The 19,404-nt window shown below is 48.7% G+C and overlaps 1 protein-coding gene across 1 annotated transcript in view; it reads right to left on the bottom strand.

Annotated features, from left to right (window-relative positions):
- Positions 1-2,237: 2,237 nt before the first annotated feature.
- Positions 2,238-19,404, bottom strand: part of LYSMD4 (LysM domain containing 4) — a 28,683-nt gene continuing 11,516 nt past the window's right edge. Inside the window, exons 2-3 of the mRNA XM_040342331.1 lie at positions 10,238-10,521; positions 2,238-2,966 (exon numbers count right to left, since the gene is read on the bottom strand). Of these exons, the coding sequence (XP_040198265.1) occupies positions 2,460-2,966; positions 10,238-10,507 (777 nt within the window). The 5' untranslated portion in view covers positions 10,508-10,521 and the 3' untranslated portion in view covers positions 2,238-2,459. The remainder of the gene's footprint in view (positions 2,967-10,237; positions 10,522-19,404) is intronic.

The following is a 19,404-nucleotide window of genomic DNA, read 5'->3' as shown; positions in this document are numbered from 1 at the left end:
ACTCCTTACTGGAGCACCAGGCTAGGGGGGGGGGGGCACAACTGGCTCCAACTTCAGTCACCACTTTCCACTCCTTACTGGAGCACCAGGCTAGGGGGGGGGGGGGCACAACTGGCTCCAACTCCAGTCACCACTTTCCACTCCTTACTGGAGCACCAGGCTAGGGGGGGGGGGGCACAACTGGCTCCAACTTCAGTCACCACTTTCCACTCCTTACTGGAGCACCAGGCTAGGGGGGGGGGGGGGGCACAACTGGCCCCAACTCCAGTCACCACTTTCCACTCCTTACTGGAGCACCAGGCTAGGGGGGGGGGCACAACTGGCTCCAATTCCAGTCACTCCCCGCTCTTCACTCCTTACTGGGGCACCAGGCTGGGGGGGGGCACAACTGGCTCCAACTCCATACACCACTTTCCACTCCTTACTGGGGCACCAGGCTGGGGGGGGGGGGGGGCACAACTGGCTCCAACTCCAGTCAGTCACCGCTTTCCACTCCTTACTGAAGCACCAGGCTGGGGGGGGCACAACTGGCTCCAATTCCAGTCACTACCCGCTCTTCACACCTTACTGGAGCACCAGGCTGAGGGGTGGGGGGGCACAACTGGCTCCAACTCCAGTCACCACTTTCCACTCCTTACTGGAGCACCAGGCTGGGGGGGGGGGGGGAGGGCACAACTGGCTCCAACTCCAGTCCTCGCTTTCCACTCCTTACTGGAGCACCAGGCTGGGGGGGGGGGCACAACTGGCTCCAACTCCAGTCACCACTTTCCACTCCTTACTGGAGCACCAGGCTAGGGGGGGGGGGGGCACAACTGGCTCCAACTCCAGTCACCACTTTCCACTCCTTACTGGAGCACCAGGCTAGGGGGGGGGGGGGCACAACTGGCTCCAACTCCAGTCACCACTTTCCACTCCTTACTGGAGCACCAGGCTAGGGGGGGGGGGGGCACAACTGGCTCCAACCCCAGTCACCACTTTCCACTCCTTACTGGAGCACCAGGCTAGGGGGGGGGGGGGGCACAACTGGCTCCAACTCCATACACCACTTTCCACTCCTTACTGGGGCACCAGGCTGGGGGGGGGGGGGGCACAACTGGCTCCAACTCCAGTCAGTCACCGCTTTCCACTCCTTACTGAAGCACCAGGCTGGGGGGGGCACAACTGGCTCCAATTCCAGTCACTACCCGCTCTTCACACCTTACTGGAGCACCAGGCTGAGGGGTGGGGGGGCACAACTGGCTCCAACTCCAGTCACCGCTTTCCACTCCTTACTGGAGCACCAGGCTGGGGGGGGGGGGGGAGGGCACAACTGGCTCCAACTCCAGTCCTCGCTTTCCACTCCTTACTGGAGCACCAGGCTGGGGGGGGGGGCACAACTGGCTCCAACTCCAGTCACCACTTTCCACTCCTTACTGGAGCACCAGGCTAGGGGGGGGGGGGGCACAACTGGCTCCAACTCCAGTCACCACTTTCCACTCCTTACTGGAGCACCAGGCTAGGGGGGGGGGGGCACAACTGGCTCCAACTCCAGTCACCACTTTCCACTCCTTACTGGAGCACCAGGCTAGGGGGGGGGGGGGCACAACTGGCTCCAACTCCAGTCACCACTTTCCACTCCTTACTGGAGAACCAGGCTAGGGGGGGGGGGGGGCACAACTGGCTCCAACTCCAGTCACCCCTTTCCACTCCTTACTGGAGCACCAGGCTAGGGGGGGGGGGGGGCACAACTGGCTCCAACTCCAGTCACCCCTTTCCACTCCTTACTGGGGCCCCAGGCTAGGGGGGGGGGCACAACTGGCTCCAACTTCAGTCACCACTTTCCACTCCTTACTGGAGCACCAGGCTAGGGGGGGAGGGCACAACTGGCTCCAACTCCAGTCACCACTCTCCACTCCTTACTGGAGCACCAGGCTAGGGGGGGGGGGGGGGGCACAACTGGCTCCAACTTCAGTCACCACTTTCCACTCCTTACTGGAGCACCAGGCTGGGGGGGGGCACAACTGGCTCCAACTCCAGTCACCGTTTTCCACTCCTTACTGGAGCACCAGGCTAGGGGGGGGGGGGGCACAGCTGACTCTCTCTGAAAAAGTGAAGCCGGCTTTCAAATCAGACAGCTGGGTGGATCCTAACAGTATTGTCGGGATCCTTCCCCGCCCCGGGCAATAGCAAACTATCGGCCAATTCTGGATCATAGGAGAACAAAAAGTAAGACCCAAAAGAGACGCACAGCCAAGAAAAAAAGTCAGTCGATAATTCTCTTTTAATCCGATGACAACATTTCTTGTCCAAAGAGCTTGCTGGTGGTTTTTATGCAGACCCCCCGGCCCCCGCTGAACAATATTGTTCTTTCTGCTCCGGGGGGCCCCCATCAGGATATAAAGTGACATGAGAAGGGGGCTGAAGAGCCCTGTACCCTGTCCTCCAGTGTCCGGAGGTCCCGGCATAGTCGGCAGGGGTGTCTATAAAAAATGTGTAGTTGCGTTTACCTGACTCTCCGTACCATTGGTAGAGTGGAAGGGTTTCTCTGAAGCTTTTTCATAGTAGATAATATAAAATACTGGCAAAACAATCCCAATTAAAAGCATGACTAAAACGGCGTTCCACCATCGGATTCCCCAGTCCGCCCCCAGATAGGAGTCTTTCTGTCTCGGTAAAGGCGTCACCTGGAGACCATCAGAGCCATAAGATTCCCCGAGCAGTTCCTGGGTCTGTGTGGCTTCCTCGATGTTCTGGTCTATCTCCTGGAAGTACTGACTTATGTCCCTGGGGTCCTCGGAGATATCGCGCCCGTCATCGGGCGGCTCGGCGACAACGTCGGGAGAATCGGCAGACATGGAGGTTTGTGCGTTGGGTTCCTCGTTCTGTTCGGTAAAAATTCCATGCACCTTCACCGGGATTCTAATCGTCTTTACAGCGTACATGTCCTGCTCCGTCAGGAAGTTGTTCACTCGCTTAATGTCCGCGACCTGGAGGGGAAAAAAACAACGCAACATGAAAACGCGACAAAGCAGGCGAGACACAGACAGCCAGCCAAACACATTTTTTAACCACTTGTTGACCTCCGAAAGGTTTTACCCCCCTATATGACCCGGGCATGTTTTTCTATTCAGCATTGCGCAAACTGTTGGCGATATATACCGTATTTATCGGCGTATAACGCACACTTTTTCCCCTTAAAATCAGGGGAAAATCGTGGGTGCGCGTTATACACCGATACCAGCTGTTTCTCCGCCCGCCGCAGCCTAGAGCCGAGCCGAGTGTACTGCGCACTCGGCTAGGCTCAGCCACGCGAGAGAAGCCCAGACAAGACGAACACACATGAAATCCAGCTCCTCTCGGCGGCAAATCCAAAAACGAACACCGGAGATGGACACCGGGATGGAGGCCGCAGACGGACACGCTGGACGGAGACGGACACCTGGATGGAGGCCGCAGATGGACACGCTGGACCGAGACGGACACCTGGATGGAGGCCGCAGATGGACACGCTGGACCGAGACGGACACCTGGATGGAGGCCGCAGACGGACACGCTGGACCGAGACGGACACGCTGGACCGAGACGGACACGCTGGACCGAGACGGACACGCTGGACCGAGACGGACACGCTGGACCGAGACGGACACCGGGATGGAGGCCGCAGATGGACACGCTGGACCGAGACGGACACGCTGGACCGAGGACGGACACCGGAATGGAGGCCGCAGATGGACACGCTGGACCGAGACGGACACGCTGGACCGAGACGGACACGCTGGACCGAGACGGACACCGGAATGGAGGCCGCAGATGGACACGCTGGACCGAGACGGACGGAGACGGACACCTGGATGGAGGCCGCAGATGGACACGCTGGACCGAGACGGACACCTGGATGGAGGCCGCAGACGGACACGCTGGACCGAGACGGACACCTGGATGGAGGCCGCAGACGGACACGCTGGACCGAGACGGACACCTGGATGGAGGCCGCAGACGGACACGCTGGACTGAGACGGACACCTGGATGGAGGCCGCAGACGGACACGCTGGACCAAGACGGACACGCTGGACCGAGACGGACACGCTGGACCAAGACGGACACGCTGGACCGAGACGGACACGCTGGACCGAGACGGACACCGGAATGGAGGCCGCAGAAGGACACGCTGGACCGAGACGGACACGCTGGACCGAGACGGACACCGGAATGGAGGCCGCAGATGGACACGCTGGACCGAGACGGACACGCTGGACCGAGACGGACACCTGGATGGAGGCCGCAGATGGACACGCTGGACCAAGACGGACACGCTGGACCGAGATGGACACCGGAATGGAGGCCGCAGAAGGACACGCTGGACCGAGACGGACACGCTGGACCGAGACGGACACAGGAATGGAGGCCGCAGATGGACACGCTGGACCGAGACGGACACGCTGGACCGAGACGGACACGCTGGACCGAGACGGACACGCTGGACCGAGACGGACACCGGGATGGAGGCCGCAGATGGACACGCTGGACCGAGACGGACACGCTGGACCGAGACGGACACCGGAATGGAGGCCGCAGATGGACACGCTGGACCAAGACGGACACCGGAATGGAGGCCGCAGATGGACACGCTGGACCGAGACGGACACCGGGATGGAGGCCGCAGATGGACACGCTGGACCGAGACGGACACGCTGGACCGAGACGGACACGCTGGACCGAGACGGACACCGGAATGGAGGCCGCAGATGGACACGCTGGACCGAGACGGACACGCTGGACCGAGACGGACACCAGAATGGAGGCCGCAGATGGACACGCTGGACCGAGACGGACACCGGGATGGAGGCCGCAGATGGACACGCTGGACCGAGACGGACACGCTGGACCGAGACAGACACGCTGGACCGAGACGGACACCGGAATGGAGGCCGCAGATGGACACGCTGGACCAAGACGGACACCGGAATGGAGGCCGCAGATGGACACGCTGGACCGAGACGGACACGCTGGACCGAGACAGACACGCTGGAACCGAGACGGACACGCTGGACCGAGACGGACACCGGGATGGAGGCCGCAGATGGACACGCTGGACCGAGACGGACACGCTGGACCGAGACGGACACGACGGACGGAGACGGACACCTGGATGGAGGCCGCAGACGGACACCTCCAAAGCCGCAGACGGACCCCACGCAAGGCCGCCTATGGATGCAGGGCAAAAATGTAAGTTTTCTTTTTTTTCCTCTCTAAACTTGGGGTGCGCGTTATACCCCGGGGCGCGATATACCCCGATAAATACGGTAAATCCTGTATAATAATAATACTTTAGGTGGCAATTGCTCAGTCATGCAACACTGTATCCAAATAAAATTTATATCACACAAATAGATCTTTCTTTTGGTGGTATATGATCAAGTTTTTTTTATCATTTAATAAAACTGAAAAAAAAAAAAAAAAATGTTAAAAAATAAATAACTTTTTCAAATTATAAAACATATCCAATAAAAATCAACTTTCTTCATACATTTCGGCACTGCGTCGTTTTAACTGACAATTGCGCGGTCGTGCGACGTGGCTCCCAAACAAAATTGGCGTCCTTTTTTCCCCACAAATAGAGCTTTCTTTTGATGGTATTTGATCACCTCTGCGGTTTTTATTTTTTGCGCTATAAACAAAAATAGAGCGACAATTTGGAAAAAAAAATTCAATATTTTTTACATTTTGCTATAATAAATATCCCCCAAAAATATAAAAAAATAAAAAAAGAATTTCTTTCTCAGTTTAGGCCGATACGTATTCTTCTACCTATTTTTGGTAAAATCGCAATAAGCGTTTATTGTTTGGTTTGTGCAAAAGTTATCGCGTCTACAAAATAGGGGATAGAATTATGGCATGTTTATTATTATACAGGATTTATATAGCGCCAACAGTTTGCGCAGCGCTTTACAACATCAGGGAAGACAGTACAGTCTAATATTTTTTTTTTACTAGTAATGGCGGCGATCTGTGATTTTTATCGTGACTGCGATATTATGGCGGACACATCGGACTCTTGACACTATTTTGGGACCATTGTCATTTATACAGTGATCAGAGCTATAAAAATGCACCGATTACTGTGTAAATGACACTGGCAGGGAAGGGGTTACATACTTACATAGTAAGTATGTAACCCCTTCCCTGCCAGTGTCATTTACCACTAGTGGGCAGGGAAGGGGTTAACCGTGTCCTAGGGAGTGATTCTAACTGTGGGGGCTGGGCTACAAGTGACAGGACACTGACCCCGATGACAGGGAGCAGTAGATCTCTGTCCTGTCACTAGGCAGAACAGGGAAGTGCCTCGTTTACATAGGCCCGTTCTGCCGCTCCGTGACACGATTGGGGGACACTGGCGGACATCGAGTCTGTGGGTCCCGCGGGCACGGTCATGGCTCGATACAGGTACGTTGCTTTGCCCAGCCAAGCCATTCTGCTGACGTATATGTTCGTTAGGTGGTCGGCAAGTGGTTAATGAAAAACATCCCAATAAGTGTATATTAACTTTCCAACCACCTAACTGTAAACGTACGGCATTACGTTGATGTTAAATACCGTTGATGTTAGCTGCCATAACTCCAGTATTTTTTTGTTTTTTTGTTAAGCGATTGGCTTTACGATAAAAGTGATCCCAGTGGTAGATTTGCTACGCGATTACTTTTATAGGCGGCGGGAGACGTGCCCTCCCGGTGGTTTTCAAGCTTATCAGAGCCGTCATGAAGCTCGAAACTGATCCGATGCCGCCAATGGCTAGCAGCAAGCCGAGTGAGGGCAAGATAGCCCCCCGTAGCTCTATGCCCTTGGAAGACTGGAGCGACCTCTGACATCACTTCTGGTCCTCATTTTGTTATAAAAGGTAAATGAGAGAGATCTGGGGTCTTTTTAGACCCGGTGCGCACGCGGCCACCGGGCACCCGCGATGGCCCAGTAACTGAGCAGGACTGTGGATCGGTGTGTGTAAACAGAGCTCCACGTCCTGTCAGGGAGAGAGGAGACCGATGCCGTGTCCCTCGTACATAGGGACAGAGATCGGTCACCTCCCCCAGTCAGTCCCCCTCCCCCACAGTAAGAATCACTCCTTAGGGAACATATTTAACCCCTTCCTCACCCCCTAGTGTTAACCTCTTCCCTGCCAGTCACATTTATACAGTAATTAGTGCATTTTTATAGCACTGGTCGCTGTATAAATGTGAATGGTCCCAAAAATGTGTCAAAAGAGTCCGCCGCAATGTCGAAGTCACGATAAAAATCGCTGATTGCCGCCATTACTATTTAAAAAAAAAATGCTATAAATCTATCCCCTATTTTGTAGACCCAATAACTTTTGCGCAAACCAATCAAACGATTATTGCATTTTTTTTTTACCAAATATATGTAGAAGAATATTTATCGGCCTGAAATGAGAAAAAATGTGAATAATAAAAAAAAAGAAAAAAAAGTGGATATTTATTATAGCAAAAAGTAAAAAAATATTGTGTTTTTTTTTTAAAACGTGTCCCTCCTTTGTCTATAGCGCAATAAATAAAAACCGCAGAGGTGATCAAATGCCACCTAAAGAAATCTCTATTTGTGGGGAAAAATTATAAAAAACAATTATTTGGGTACAGTGTTGCATGACTGAGCAATTGTCATTCAAAGTGTGACAGCGCTGAAAGCTGAAAAATGGCATGGGCAGGAAGGGGGTGAAAGTGCCAAGTGGTTAATCATGTTTAAACCACACATGTGAGGTGTCGCCGCGATCGTTAGAGGGAGAGCAATAATTCTAGCGCTAGACCTCCTTTGGAACTCTAAACAGGTAACCTATAAAAAAAATTGAACGGGGGAGGGGCTCTGACTGGATGAAGACAGATCAGTTTTCCTGGTAAGCAGGAACACAAGATCTCCATTGTCAGACTGGTAATCTGCATTGTTTACATGGGCAGACCACCGTTCTGCCTCTCTCGAGAACGATTGTGGGTAGCCAGAAAACCGGGTCCGCCAGACCTGCTGATTGGCTCCTACTCTGTCCAATGAGCACGCGATCGCACCACCTCAGTGTCCATTACACAAAATGATGTACAGGTACTTTGTTACGTGCAATAGAGGCGACCTCCCACAGTACAAGTGCGGTAGGTGGTCGGCAAGTGGTTACGATAAAAAACCTTTTGAATTGCAGCTTCTCCCAGCCTCTTTAAATACTTACCTGAGACCCATCTCCAATCACCAATGTGCACACGAGCTGAGGCTCTCTTGGCTCACTTTCCTCATTGGTTTAGACACAGCAGTAGGAGCCAATAGCATCTGCTGTAGTCACTCAGAGGCAGCAAGGGAGGGGGGGGGGGCATGCTGTGTGTGTCAATGTAGACGCTATGGGCCAGATTCACATAGAGATACGATGGCGTATCTCCTGATACGCCGTCGTATCTCTGAGTTTCGTCGGTCGTATCTATGCGACCGATTCATAGAATCAGTTACGCATACATATGCCTAAGATCCGACAGGTGTAACTGTGTTACACCGCCGGATCTTAGGCTGCAATTCCAGGCCGGCCGCTAGGTGGCGTTTCGGTTTATTTACGTGGCGATTATGCAAATGAGGAGATACGCCGATTCAGAAACGAACGACCGCCCGGTGCTTTTTTTTTTACGTCGTTTGCGTTTGGCTTTTTCTGGCGGATAGTTACCCCTGGGTCTATGAGGCGCAGCCAATGTATAAGTATGGCCGTTGTTCCCGCGTCGCGATTTAAAGATTTTACGTCGTTTGCGTAACTCGTCCGTGAATGGGGCTGGACGCCCCAATGGAAACCAATGACGTCCTTGCAACGTCATTTAGCGCAATGCACGCTGGGTAAATTTGCCGACGGCGCATGCGCTATTCGATCGGCGCGGGAACGCGCCTGATTTGAATAGTACACTCCCCCTAGCCGCGGAATTTGAATTCCGATGGGGGATTTACGATACGCCGCCGCAAATTTTGAGGTAAGTGCTTTGTGAATTACCCACTTGCCTCAAAAACTTGCGGCGGATCTTAAATCACATAGGTTAGCGGATCTTTAGATCCGCGTAACCTATGTGAATCTGGCCCTATAACTTTAATGCAAACCAATCAATATACACCTATTCTGATTTTTTTTTTCTAATCAACAACATGTAGGAGAATACATTTTAGCCAAAATTTATGAAGAAATTCGATTTTGTATTAGATATGTTTTATAACTAAATAAAAAAAAAACGGCAGAGGTGATCAAATACCACCAAAATAAATCTCTATTTGCAGGGGGGGGATACAGATTTTGTTTGGATACAGCATTGCATGACTGCAATTATCTGGTCATGAAGGGGTTAAATCAGGGTTTGACAAATTTGCTTGGAATCTAGGAGCCAGCTAAAAAAGTTAGGAGCCAGAAAACGCGTCCCGTCCCGACGAGCTTGCGCGCAGAAGCGAACACATATGTGAGCAGCGCCCGCATATGTAAACGGTGTTCAAACCACACATGCGAGGTATCACCGCGATTGGTAGAGCGAGAGCAATAATTCTAGCCCTAGACCTCCTCTGTAACTCAAAACATGCAACCTGTAGATTTTTTTAAATGTCGCCTATGGAGATTTTAAAGGGTAAAAGTTTGTCGCCATTACACGAGCGGACGTAATTTTGAAGCGTGACATGTTGGGTATCAATTTACTCGGCGTAACATTATCTTTCACAATATTAAAAAAAAATGGGGATAACTTTACGGTTTTATTTTTTAATTAAAAAAAGTGTATTTTTTTCCTCAAAAACGTGCGCTTGTAAGACCGCTGCGCAAATACGGCGTGACAGAAAGTATTGCAACGATCACCATTTTATTCTCTAGGGTGTAAGAATAAAAAATATATATAATGTTTGGGGGTTCTAATTAGAGGGAAGAAGATGGCAGTGAAAAATAGTGAAAAATTACATTAGAATTGCTGTTTAACTTGTAATGCTTAACTTGTAATACCAACGGCCACCACCAGATGGCGCCAGCTTACACATCTGGTGGTAATAACTTGTTATACCAACGGCTCACCACCAGATGGCGCCAGCCCCCCCTTCCAAGCCAAGTCGCCAGGACCCTATTTCTAGTCGCCATGGCGACCGGGATTTGTCGAGCCCTGGGTTAAAACCTTCCGGAGCTCAAGTGGTTAAAAAACTTAATTTAACCCCATCAAATTCCTGTTCACAACACCCAACAGAGTTCAGGAGAAGTTCAGTCGTTACCTTGCATCCATACTGCAGCGCCAGCTTGTTCAGGCTGTCCTCCTCCGTGACGGCTCGCTCCAAGAAAACCACATCGCTGACCTTCTCCCGCAAAGCGCTGCGGTGTTGGCGCTCGCCGCCCCGCGCTCGTAACTCCATAACATCGAGCTCCTCCTCGGACGAGCCGTCCAGATCCGCCGCTCCATTAGTAAAGGTGTAGACGTGGGCTCCCAGGGAGGTATGGACTCCGGTGGGTGGGTGGAAGGAATGAGAGGGTCCCTTTAGGCGCATTGTCGGAGGGGGCTCTAGGAAAGAGAAAAAACAAACAGCTCTGAATCAATCGATGAGCAGTCATGATCGGAAGGAAGCAATTCTTAGATATAGAACATTCAACAGTTCACTGATTGGATAATAACACGCTCCACCGAGTCCGCCAGATTCCGGATTAAGGCTCCATTGACTTCACTGATCTATTAGCGCGGTCTATTTGCTGCAACTGTCATTATTTTCAGCGCTGTGACAGTTATCTCTCCCTACAGGAAAGATCGGTCATTACGGAAAATAATTGGTACAGCGGAGGGAATGGAATCATTATCCGACTTTTCAGGCGCACGCCATTACTAGGAGCTCCCTATTCTCTACAGCGGGAACTATCTGCTCTCTTCTGATTGGTAAATCAATTTATCACTGGCAGTTAGAGATGTACCGATATCGATGCCAGGCATTTGAGAGAGTATCAGTACTCGCCCTAATGCTCTAATACTACTTTAACCACTTAAGCCCTGGACCAAAATGCAGCTAAAGGACCAGGCCAGGTTTTGCGATTCGGCACTGCGTCTATTTAACTGACAATTGCGCGGTCACGCGACGTGGCTCCCAAACAAAATTGGCGTCCTTTTTTTCCCACAAATAGAGCTTTCTTTTGTTGGTATTTGATCACCTCTGCGGTTTTAATTTTTTGCGCTATAAACAAAAATAGAGCGACAATTCTGAAAAAAAATGCAATATTTTTTACTTTTTGCTATAATAAATATCCCCCAAAAACATATAAAAAAAAATTGTTTTTCCTCAGTTTAGGCCGATACATATTTTTGGTAAAAAAAAAAAAAATCGCAATAAGCGTTTATCGGTTGGTTTGCGCAAAATTTATAGCGTTTACAAAATAGGGGATAGTTTTATTGCATTTTTATATATATATATATATATATATATATATATATATATATATATATATATATATATATATATTTTTTTTTTTACTACTAATGGCGGCGATCAGCGATTTTTTTTCTGTGACTGCGACATTATGGCGGACACATCGGACAATTTTGACACATTTTTGGGACCATTGTCATTTTCACAGCAAGTAAATGCATTTAAATTGCATTTCTCATAGTGTAAGAGCATAAAAATAAACAATTAGCATGGATGAAAGTGACTAAAACAATGCTCAATGTAAAACAAAAAATGAATAAAGTCTATATTTAAAGATAAGTAGACATCAGATGGAATGATTGATGCAGGAAAACAGGTGAGCTGCAATCCAGTGATTAAGATGCAACAGGTGTACAAGTTGTCTGTAGAACCCCGTGAAGATCACAATCACATCAAAGTATGAAATAGGTAAAACACTCTTACCAGATGGTGTTGGACTCTACTACCTTACAGCAAAGAGTCAGCCAAACATTGTGGTCTTTGAAAGCCGGGACCACTAGAAACCGGACTTAGATCATATGCAGAGCTGGAACTCCAATGGAATGGACAACAGGAACCCGCAGTGCTTGAATGGTGTATTTGCGTCAATGCCACAGGCTCTGAATAGGATCTTTGGACCATCAATCAGGAGATGCAGGCAGAGGACGTGGCTAGAGCTCACAATGAAGCCATGCGGTGGATGATATGAAAATGGGAAAAAAAAGGAACTCCAATGGTGCAGGTCAATTAAAACCAATAGGTTTATTTGTAAAAGTCATAAAAATGACAAAGATAAAAGTGATCACGTACAGGGGTAGCAATGTGGGGTGCTCGATGGCAATACCCGACGCGTTTCGGCTCAGTAAGCCTTCAACAGGGGCATGCCGAAAAGCCGAAACGCGTCGGGTATTGCCATCGAGCACCCCACATTGCTACCCCTGTACGTGATCACTTTTATCTTTGTCATTTTTATGACTTTTACAAATAAACCTATTGGTTTTAATTGACCTGCACCATTGGAGTTCCTTTTTTTTCCCATTTTCATATCATCCACCGCATGGCTTCATTGTGAGCTCTAGCCACGTCCTCTGCCTGCATCTCCTGATTGATGGTCCAAAGATCCTACTCAGAGCCTGTGGCATTGACGCAAATACACCATTCAAGCACTGCGGGTTCCTGTTGTCCATTCCATTGGAGTTCCAGCTCTGCATATGATCTAAGTCCGGTTTCTAGTGGTCCCGGCTTTCAAAGACCACAATGTTTGGCTGACTCTTTGCTGTAAGGTAGTAGAGTCCAACACCATCTGGTAAGAGTGTTTTACCTATTTCATACTTTGATGTGATTGTGATCTTCACGGGGTTCTACAGACAACTTGTACACCTGTTGCATCTTAATCACTGGATTGCAGCTCACCTGTTTTCCTGCATCAATCATTCCATCTGATGTCTACTTATCTTTAAATATAGACTTTATTAATTTTTTGTTTTACATTGAGCATTGTTTTAGTCACTTTCATCCATGCTAATTGTTTATTTTTATGCTCTTACACTATGAGAGTTGTTACCTCACTTTGTATTATATAATTTTGAGTTTGTTAGCGCTACATTTTTTGTTTATTATCTTGCTGGCTTTGTTTGTTTGTATGTAGCAGCTTGGCACTTATTTTTATATCAGCGCAGTTTTTTCTTTAATTTATTTAAATTGCATTGTTTATTGTGAAAATGACAGTTGCAGTTTGGAAATTAACCACAAGGGGAGCTGAAGGAGTTATGTTTCACCTAGTGTGTGTTTACAACTGTAGGGGGGTGTGGCTGTAGGTCTGACGTCATCGATCGAGTCTCCCTATAAAAGGGATCACTCGATCGATACGCCGCCACAGTGAAGCACGGGGAAGCCGTGTTTACATACGGCTCTCCCCGTTCTTCAGCTCTGGGGACCGATCGGGGTGGGGGGGGGGTGGCTAGAAACGAATAGCCGCACCCTCTTCCCAGATTGCTCCCAGACGATTACCGACCGCCGCATGTACCGGGGGGGGGGGGGGGTCCCGATCGGACCCCCGACCCACGTCTAGGCACGTCCATCTGCCTGTACGTGCCATTCTGCTGACGTACATTATCCATGTGGCGGTCGTTAAGTGGTTAAGACTGAGTACACGTACCAAAACTTTTTTTAAAGTCATGTGACAGTTTTCAAAGCACAATACAGATTAGGTGGCTCTGATTAAGCAGCACTGATAGGATTAGGTGGCACCGACAGGTGGCTGGCACTCGTAGGTGGCACCGACAGGTGGCTGGCACTCGTAGGTGGCACCGACGCCATATATACGTCGGCAGAATGGCACGGACAGGCACAATCACGTACCTGTACGTGGCCCTTTAAATGCCAGCCGTGTGGTCGCGAACGCGCCGCCGTGGGCACGCTCGTGACCCTGCCGCCTTCCCTTGATCGCCGCGGGGATCCCCGCGATCGTCGGACGGAGGTATAGAGCGGAGAGATGCTTGTGTAAACAGGCATATCCTTGCTCTGCCTAGTGAGGATGACACTGATCTCGGCTTCGTGTACTTGGGGTGGAAATCATTGTCATGTGACACAGAGCCCATCCCCCCCTAGAGTAAGAAACACAATGCAGGGAACACTTAACCGCTACAGCGCCACCTAGTGGTTAACCCCTTTACTGCCAGTGTCATTTTCACAGCATTTTTATAGCACTGTTCGCTGTGAAATTGACAATGGTCCCAAAAATGTGTCAAAAGTGTCCGCCATAATGTCGCAGTCCCCGAAAAAAATAAAAAAATAAAAAACACAATAAAAATGCCATAAAACTATCCCCTATTTCGTAAACGCTATAACTTTTGCGCAACCCAATTAATATACCAAAAATATGTAGAAGAAGAATAATACATATCGGTCTAAACTGAGGAAAATATATATTTTTGGGGGATATTTATTATAGCAAAAACTAAAATATATTGTATTTTTTTTTTCTAAATTGTCACTATTTTTGTTTATAGCGCAAAAAATAAAAACGCAGAGGTGTTCAAATACCACCAAAAGAAAGCTCTATTTGTGGGGAAAAAAGGACGTCAATTTTGTTTGGGAGCCATGTCGCACGACCGCGCAATTGTCAGTTAAAGCGACGCAGTGCCGAATCGCAAAAAGTGGTCCGGTCATTTACCACCCAAATGGTCCAGGGCTGAGGTGGTTAAATAACATACAATGACTGGCGTCACAATTATATACTCTATAGTATTTTTTTTTTAGTTGCTTCCCCCCACAAAAGTGGAGTTACCCTTTAAATAATTCTGGGAGGCACAGTGTACATGTGTCCCTTGTTACGACGCCTTCTCTGTTGATTGTTGCAGCTGAGAAAACGCAACTTTATCAGTGAGTGATCGGTGAATTGACCTCGTGTAACAGATGTGAACACGTCCTCAGGTTCCTCCAGGAGCGAAGTGTTCTACAAGTGGAGACGGCAGAGTCCAGTACTGCCAGAGCCAACATAAATAGTACAGGGCCGACACAACACCGATTTTCCAGACTGATAGCCGATATCAGCTGACGATATTCTCTACATTTAAAAAAAATATTTTTACTCTGTCCTTTTACTGTTTTTTTTTTTATCACTTATTGCTGTCGCAAGGAATGTAAACAAAACATATTCCAGCCATGTCCCCCAAATATTCCAGCCATGTCCCCCACATACCTTGATGATGCCGCACGTGCCGCCGTTAATCAGCGTGCGGGGAACATTACAGCTTTCGTTTGAATAGCTGTATCCCTGCCGCGTATAGACACTCCCCCTTGCTCGGGATTGGACAGATCATCCGTCCAATCCCGCACAAGGGGGAGTGTCTATACGCGGCAGGGATACAGCTATTCAAACGAAAGCTGTAATGTTCCCCGCACGCTGATTAACAGCAGCGGCGGCTTTGCGGTTTGAGGCGACGGCGGGGAACAAGTATTCTATTTCAGTATCGGGGGTATTTGCGGGAATACGAGTATTCCCGCAAATACTCGGTACCGGTCCCGATACTGGCATCGGTATAACCCTAATTCTTTTGCTAGAAAATTACTCAGAACCCCCAAACATTATATATGTTTTTTTTAAGCAGACACCCTAGGGAATAAAATGGCGGTCATTGCAACTTTTTATCTTGCACTGTATTTGTGCAATAATTTTTCAAACGCCTTTTTTTTGAAAAAAAAAAACGGTTTCATGATTAAAAAAACAAAACAGTAAAGTTAGCCCAATTTTTTTGTCAAGTATGAAAAGTATGAAAGATGATGTTACGCCGAATAGATACCCAACTTGTCACGCTTTAAAATTGCGCACACTCATGGAATGGCGCCAAACTTTGTTACTTAAAAATCTGCATAGGCGACGCTTTGAATTTTTTTACAGGTTACCAGTTTAGAGTTGTTACAGAGGAGGCCTAGTGCTAGAATTGTTGCTCTCACTCTAACGCACGCGGCAACACCTCACATGTGTGGTTTGAACGACGTTTACATACGTGGGTGGGACTTGTGTGCATTCGCTTCTGCGCGCAAGCTACCGGGGGGACAGGGGCGTTTACATTTTTTTAATTTATTATTTTAACTTATTTTTTACACTTTTTTTTCCCATTTTTTTTTGATCGCTTTTATTCCTATTACAAAGAATGTAAACATCCCTTGTAATAGGAATAGTGTGTGACAGGTCCTCTTTAAGGAAAGATGCGGGGTCAATAAGACCCCACATCTCTCCTCCAGGCTGGAAAGAATGAGATTGTGAAAAAAAAAATTCACAGATCTCATTCTTACTATCCGCAATTGTAGCTTTGTTTACTTACGGGTACCCGGGCGTGACGTCCGACGGTCATAGAGATGACTGCTGACCATCTGGTCATCTCTAGGCTTCCTATCCGGCGCACGGCGATCCTTTCTCCGGGCCCCCGATGGCACGGGAGAGCCCGGAGAAGCACCGGATGGCGGCGGGAGGGGTGTCCCCTCCTGCTGCCTATAAGAACGATCAATCGGTGGAACCGCCGCTATGATCGTTCTTATGGTGCGCAAGATCGCCGCCAGAACAAAATGATATCTAAATGACGCCTCTAGCTGCAGACATCATTCAGATATCATCGCAAAGTCCAGGACGTCATACGACGTCCACCCAGGATAAGAGATCCCCTTTGTGGACGTCATATCACGGTGTGCACTATTGAAGCGGTTAAAGTGTATATTTTCCAAAAAAACATGCATTTGAAAAACCGCAGTGCAAATACGGTACGACATAAAATATTGCAACAACCACCATTTTATTCTCTAGGGCAGGGGTGCCCAAACTTTTGAAGGCCGAGGGCCACTTAAGCGACTTGGTAACCAGTCGCGGGCCACAATGAGCCGAGTTGGCAGATGACAGGTCTGTGTTCAGTCTGCATATGCAAAGCGGACACAGACACAGCCCAATCTACTCTATGGGCCCTCTGATCCAATCAGATGGAAAGGCACGGATTCCACTTCTGTTTTTTTTAGCAGATCAGATTGGATGTAGGCAGGTGTAAATGGACAAAAGTCTGTTTACATCTTCCACTCCATAGAGTTGAATGGTACATCCCTTGTGATAGTAATAGGTAGGGACAGGTACTCTTTATGGAGGGATTGGGTGGGGGAGGGGGGTCTATATGATCCCAACCCTTCCTCTGCACGTGAAAGTATTTAAAACGTCAAGATCGGCGCCTTTAACTCAGGACATCGCTTCCGGGTTACTACATACGAGATCCGAACGAAGCATCGGCTTTGTTCAGGTCTTCGGCCAGCAAGCAGACGTGATGGCTGGTGGATCAGGTCTCCCGGTGGGATGTCCCTCCCGCCGCTTGTAACAGCCGAGCAGCTGCTGAGCCTCATTGGGTGTTATATAATAAAGCAGACCGTCCGCTCTAAAGAACGGTACCGGGGTGATGCCTGCAGCTGCTTGCATCACACCGGTACAACCCTTTGAAGCAATAATCAGGAACATCAGTAAGTTTTGTGACCGATATTCAATTATTTTGAAGCATCGGCCACACCGATTATCGGTTGACCCCTACAGAGTACCACTGAAAGCAAGCCTCATATGAGAATTGGATTGGTTTTATGGAGAAGGGAGGAAAAAAGTAGAAAGGGAGAAAAAAGTAGAAGGAAAAAGGAGGAGGAGAAAAGGAGGAACAAGGAGGAAAGGAGGAAAAAAAGAAAGGAAGACAAAAGTAGAAAGGAGGAGGAAAAGGGAGGAAGAAAAGGAGGAAAAAGCAGAAAAGGAGGAGGAAAAAAAAAAAAAAAAGGGAGGAAAAAACAGAAAAAAAGTAGAAAGGGGGGGAAAAAAGTAGAAAGGGGGGAAAAAAAGTAGAAAGGGGGGAAAAAAAGTAGAAAGGGGGGAAAAAAAGTAGAAAGGGGGAAAAAAAAGTAGAAAGGGGGGGGGGGGGGAAAAGTAGAAAGGAAGAAATTGTCAGTTAAAGCGACGCAGTGCCGAATCGCAAAAAGGGGCAAGGTCCTTAACCTGCAGAATGGTCCGGGGCTTAAGTGGGTAAAGAAAAAAAATATACAACAGGTCTGTGAGAGACGGAATTCTTACTGGTTGATAGGTGATCAAAAACTTATGTCATGCAAATTAATTATTTAAAAAATCATACAATGTGATTTTCTGGATTTTTTCGATTCAGTCTCTCACAGTTGAAGATTACCTATGATAAAAATGACAGACCTCTACATGCTTTGTAGGTAGGAAAGCCTGCCAAATCGTCAGTGTATCAAAGACTTGTTCTCCCCACTGTAGAAGAGGCCCACGGAACCTTCAAGATTTGAAGTGTGGAAGAAAAGGTCAAAAATCACACCTGAGCAACGCGTGTGACTCATTTCTCCATACAGGAGGCGTCTTCAATCTATCATTACCAACAAAGGATTTTGTACCAAGTATTAAATCAGGGTTTGACTAATTTGCTTGGAATCTAGGAGCCAGCTAAAAAATTTAGGGGCCAGAAACGCAACCCCGTCCCGACGAGCTTGTGCGCAGAAGTGAACGCATACGTGAGTAGCTCCCGCATATAAAAGCGGTGTTCAAATCTACACAAGTGAGGTATCGCCGCGATTGGTAGAGCGAGAACAATAATTCTAGCCTAGACCTTCTCTGTAACTCAAAACATGCAACCTGTAGAATTTTTTAAACATCGCCTATGGAGATTTTAAAGGGTAAAAGTTTATCACCATTCTACGAGCGGACGCAATTTTGAAGCGTGACATGTTGGGTATCAATTTACTCGGCGTAACATTTTCTTTGACAATATAAAAAAAAATTGGGCTAACTTTACTGTTGTCTTTTTAATTAAAAAAAGTGTAATTTTTCCCCAAAAAAGTGCGCTTGTAAGACCGCTGCGCAAATACGGTGTGACAGAAAGTATTGCAATGACCGCCATTTTATTCTCTAGGGTGGTAGAATAAAAAATATATAGAATGTTTGGGGGTTCTAATTAGAGGGAAGGAGATGGCAGTGAAAACACAGGGGAAGCTCCATTAGCATTGCTGGTTTACTTGCCATGCACACGGCCACCACAAGATGGCGCCAGATCACAGAGGGAAGCATAGGCCTGCAGAGGGAAGCATAGGCCTGCAGAGGGAAGCATAGGCCTGCAGAGGGAAGCACAGGCCTGCAGAGGGAAGCACAGGCCTGCAGAGGGAAGCACAGGCCTGCAGAGGGAAGCACAGGCCTGCAGAGGGAAGCACAGGCCTGCAGAGGGAAGCACAGGCCTGCAGAGGGAAGCACAGGCCTGCAGAGGGAAGCACAGGCCTGCAGAGGGAAGCACAGGCCTGCAGCGGGAAGCACAGGCCTGCAGCGGGAAGCACAGGCCTGCAGAGGGAAGCACAGGCCTGCAGAGGGAAGCACAGGCCTGCAGAGGGAAGCACAGGCCTGCAGAGGGAAGCACAGGCCTGCAGAGGGAAGCACAGGCCTGCAGAGGGAAGCACAGGCCTGCAGAGGGAAGCACAGG

Source organism: Rana temporaria, chromosome 3, assembly GCF_905171775.1.
Source record: "Rana temporaria chromosome 3, aRanTem1.1, whole genome shotgun sequence".
In the NCBI taxonomy this organism is placed as follows: Eukaryota; Metazoa; Chordata; class Amphibia; order Anura; family Ranidae; genus Rana; species Rana temporaria.
The sequence above is the reverse complement of the archived record's forward strand: the minus strand, read 5'-3'. Positions and strand labels throughout refer to the sequence as shown.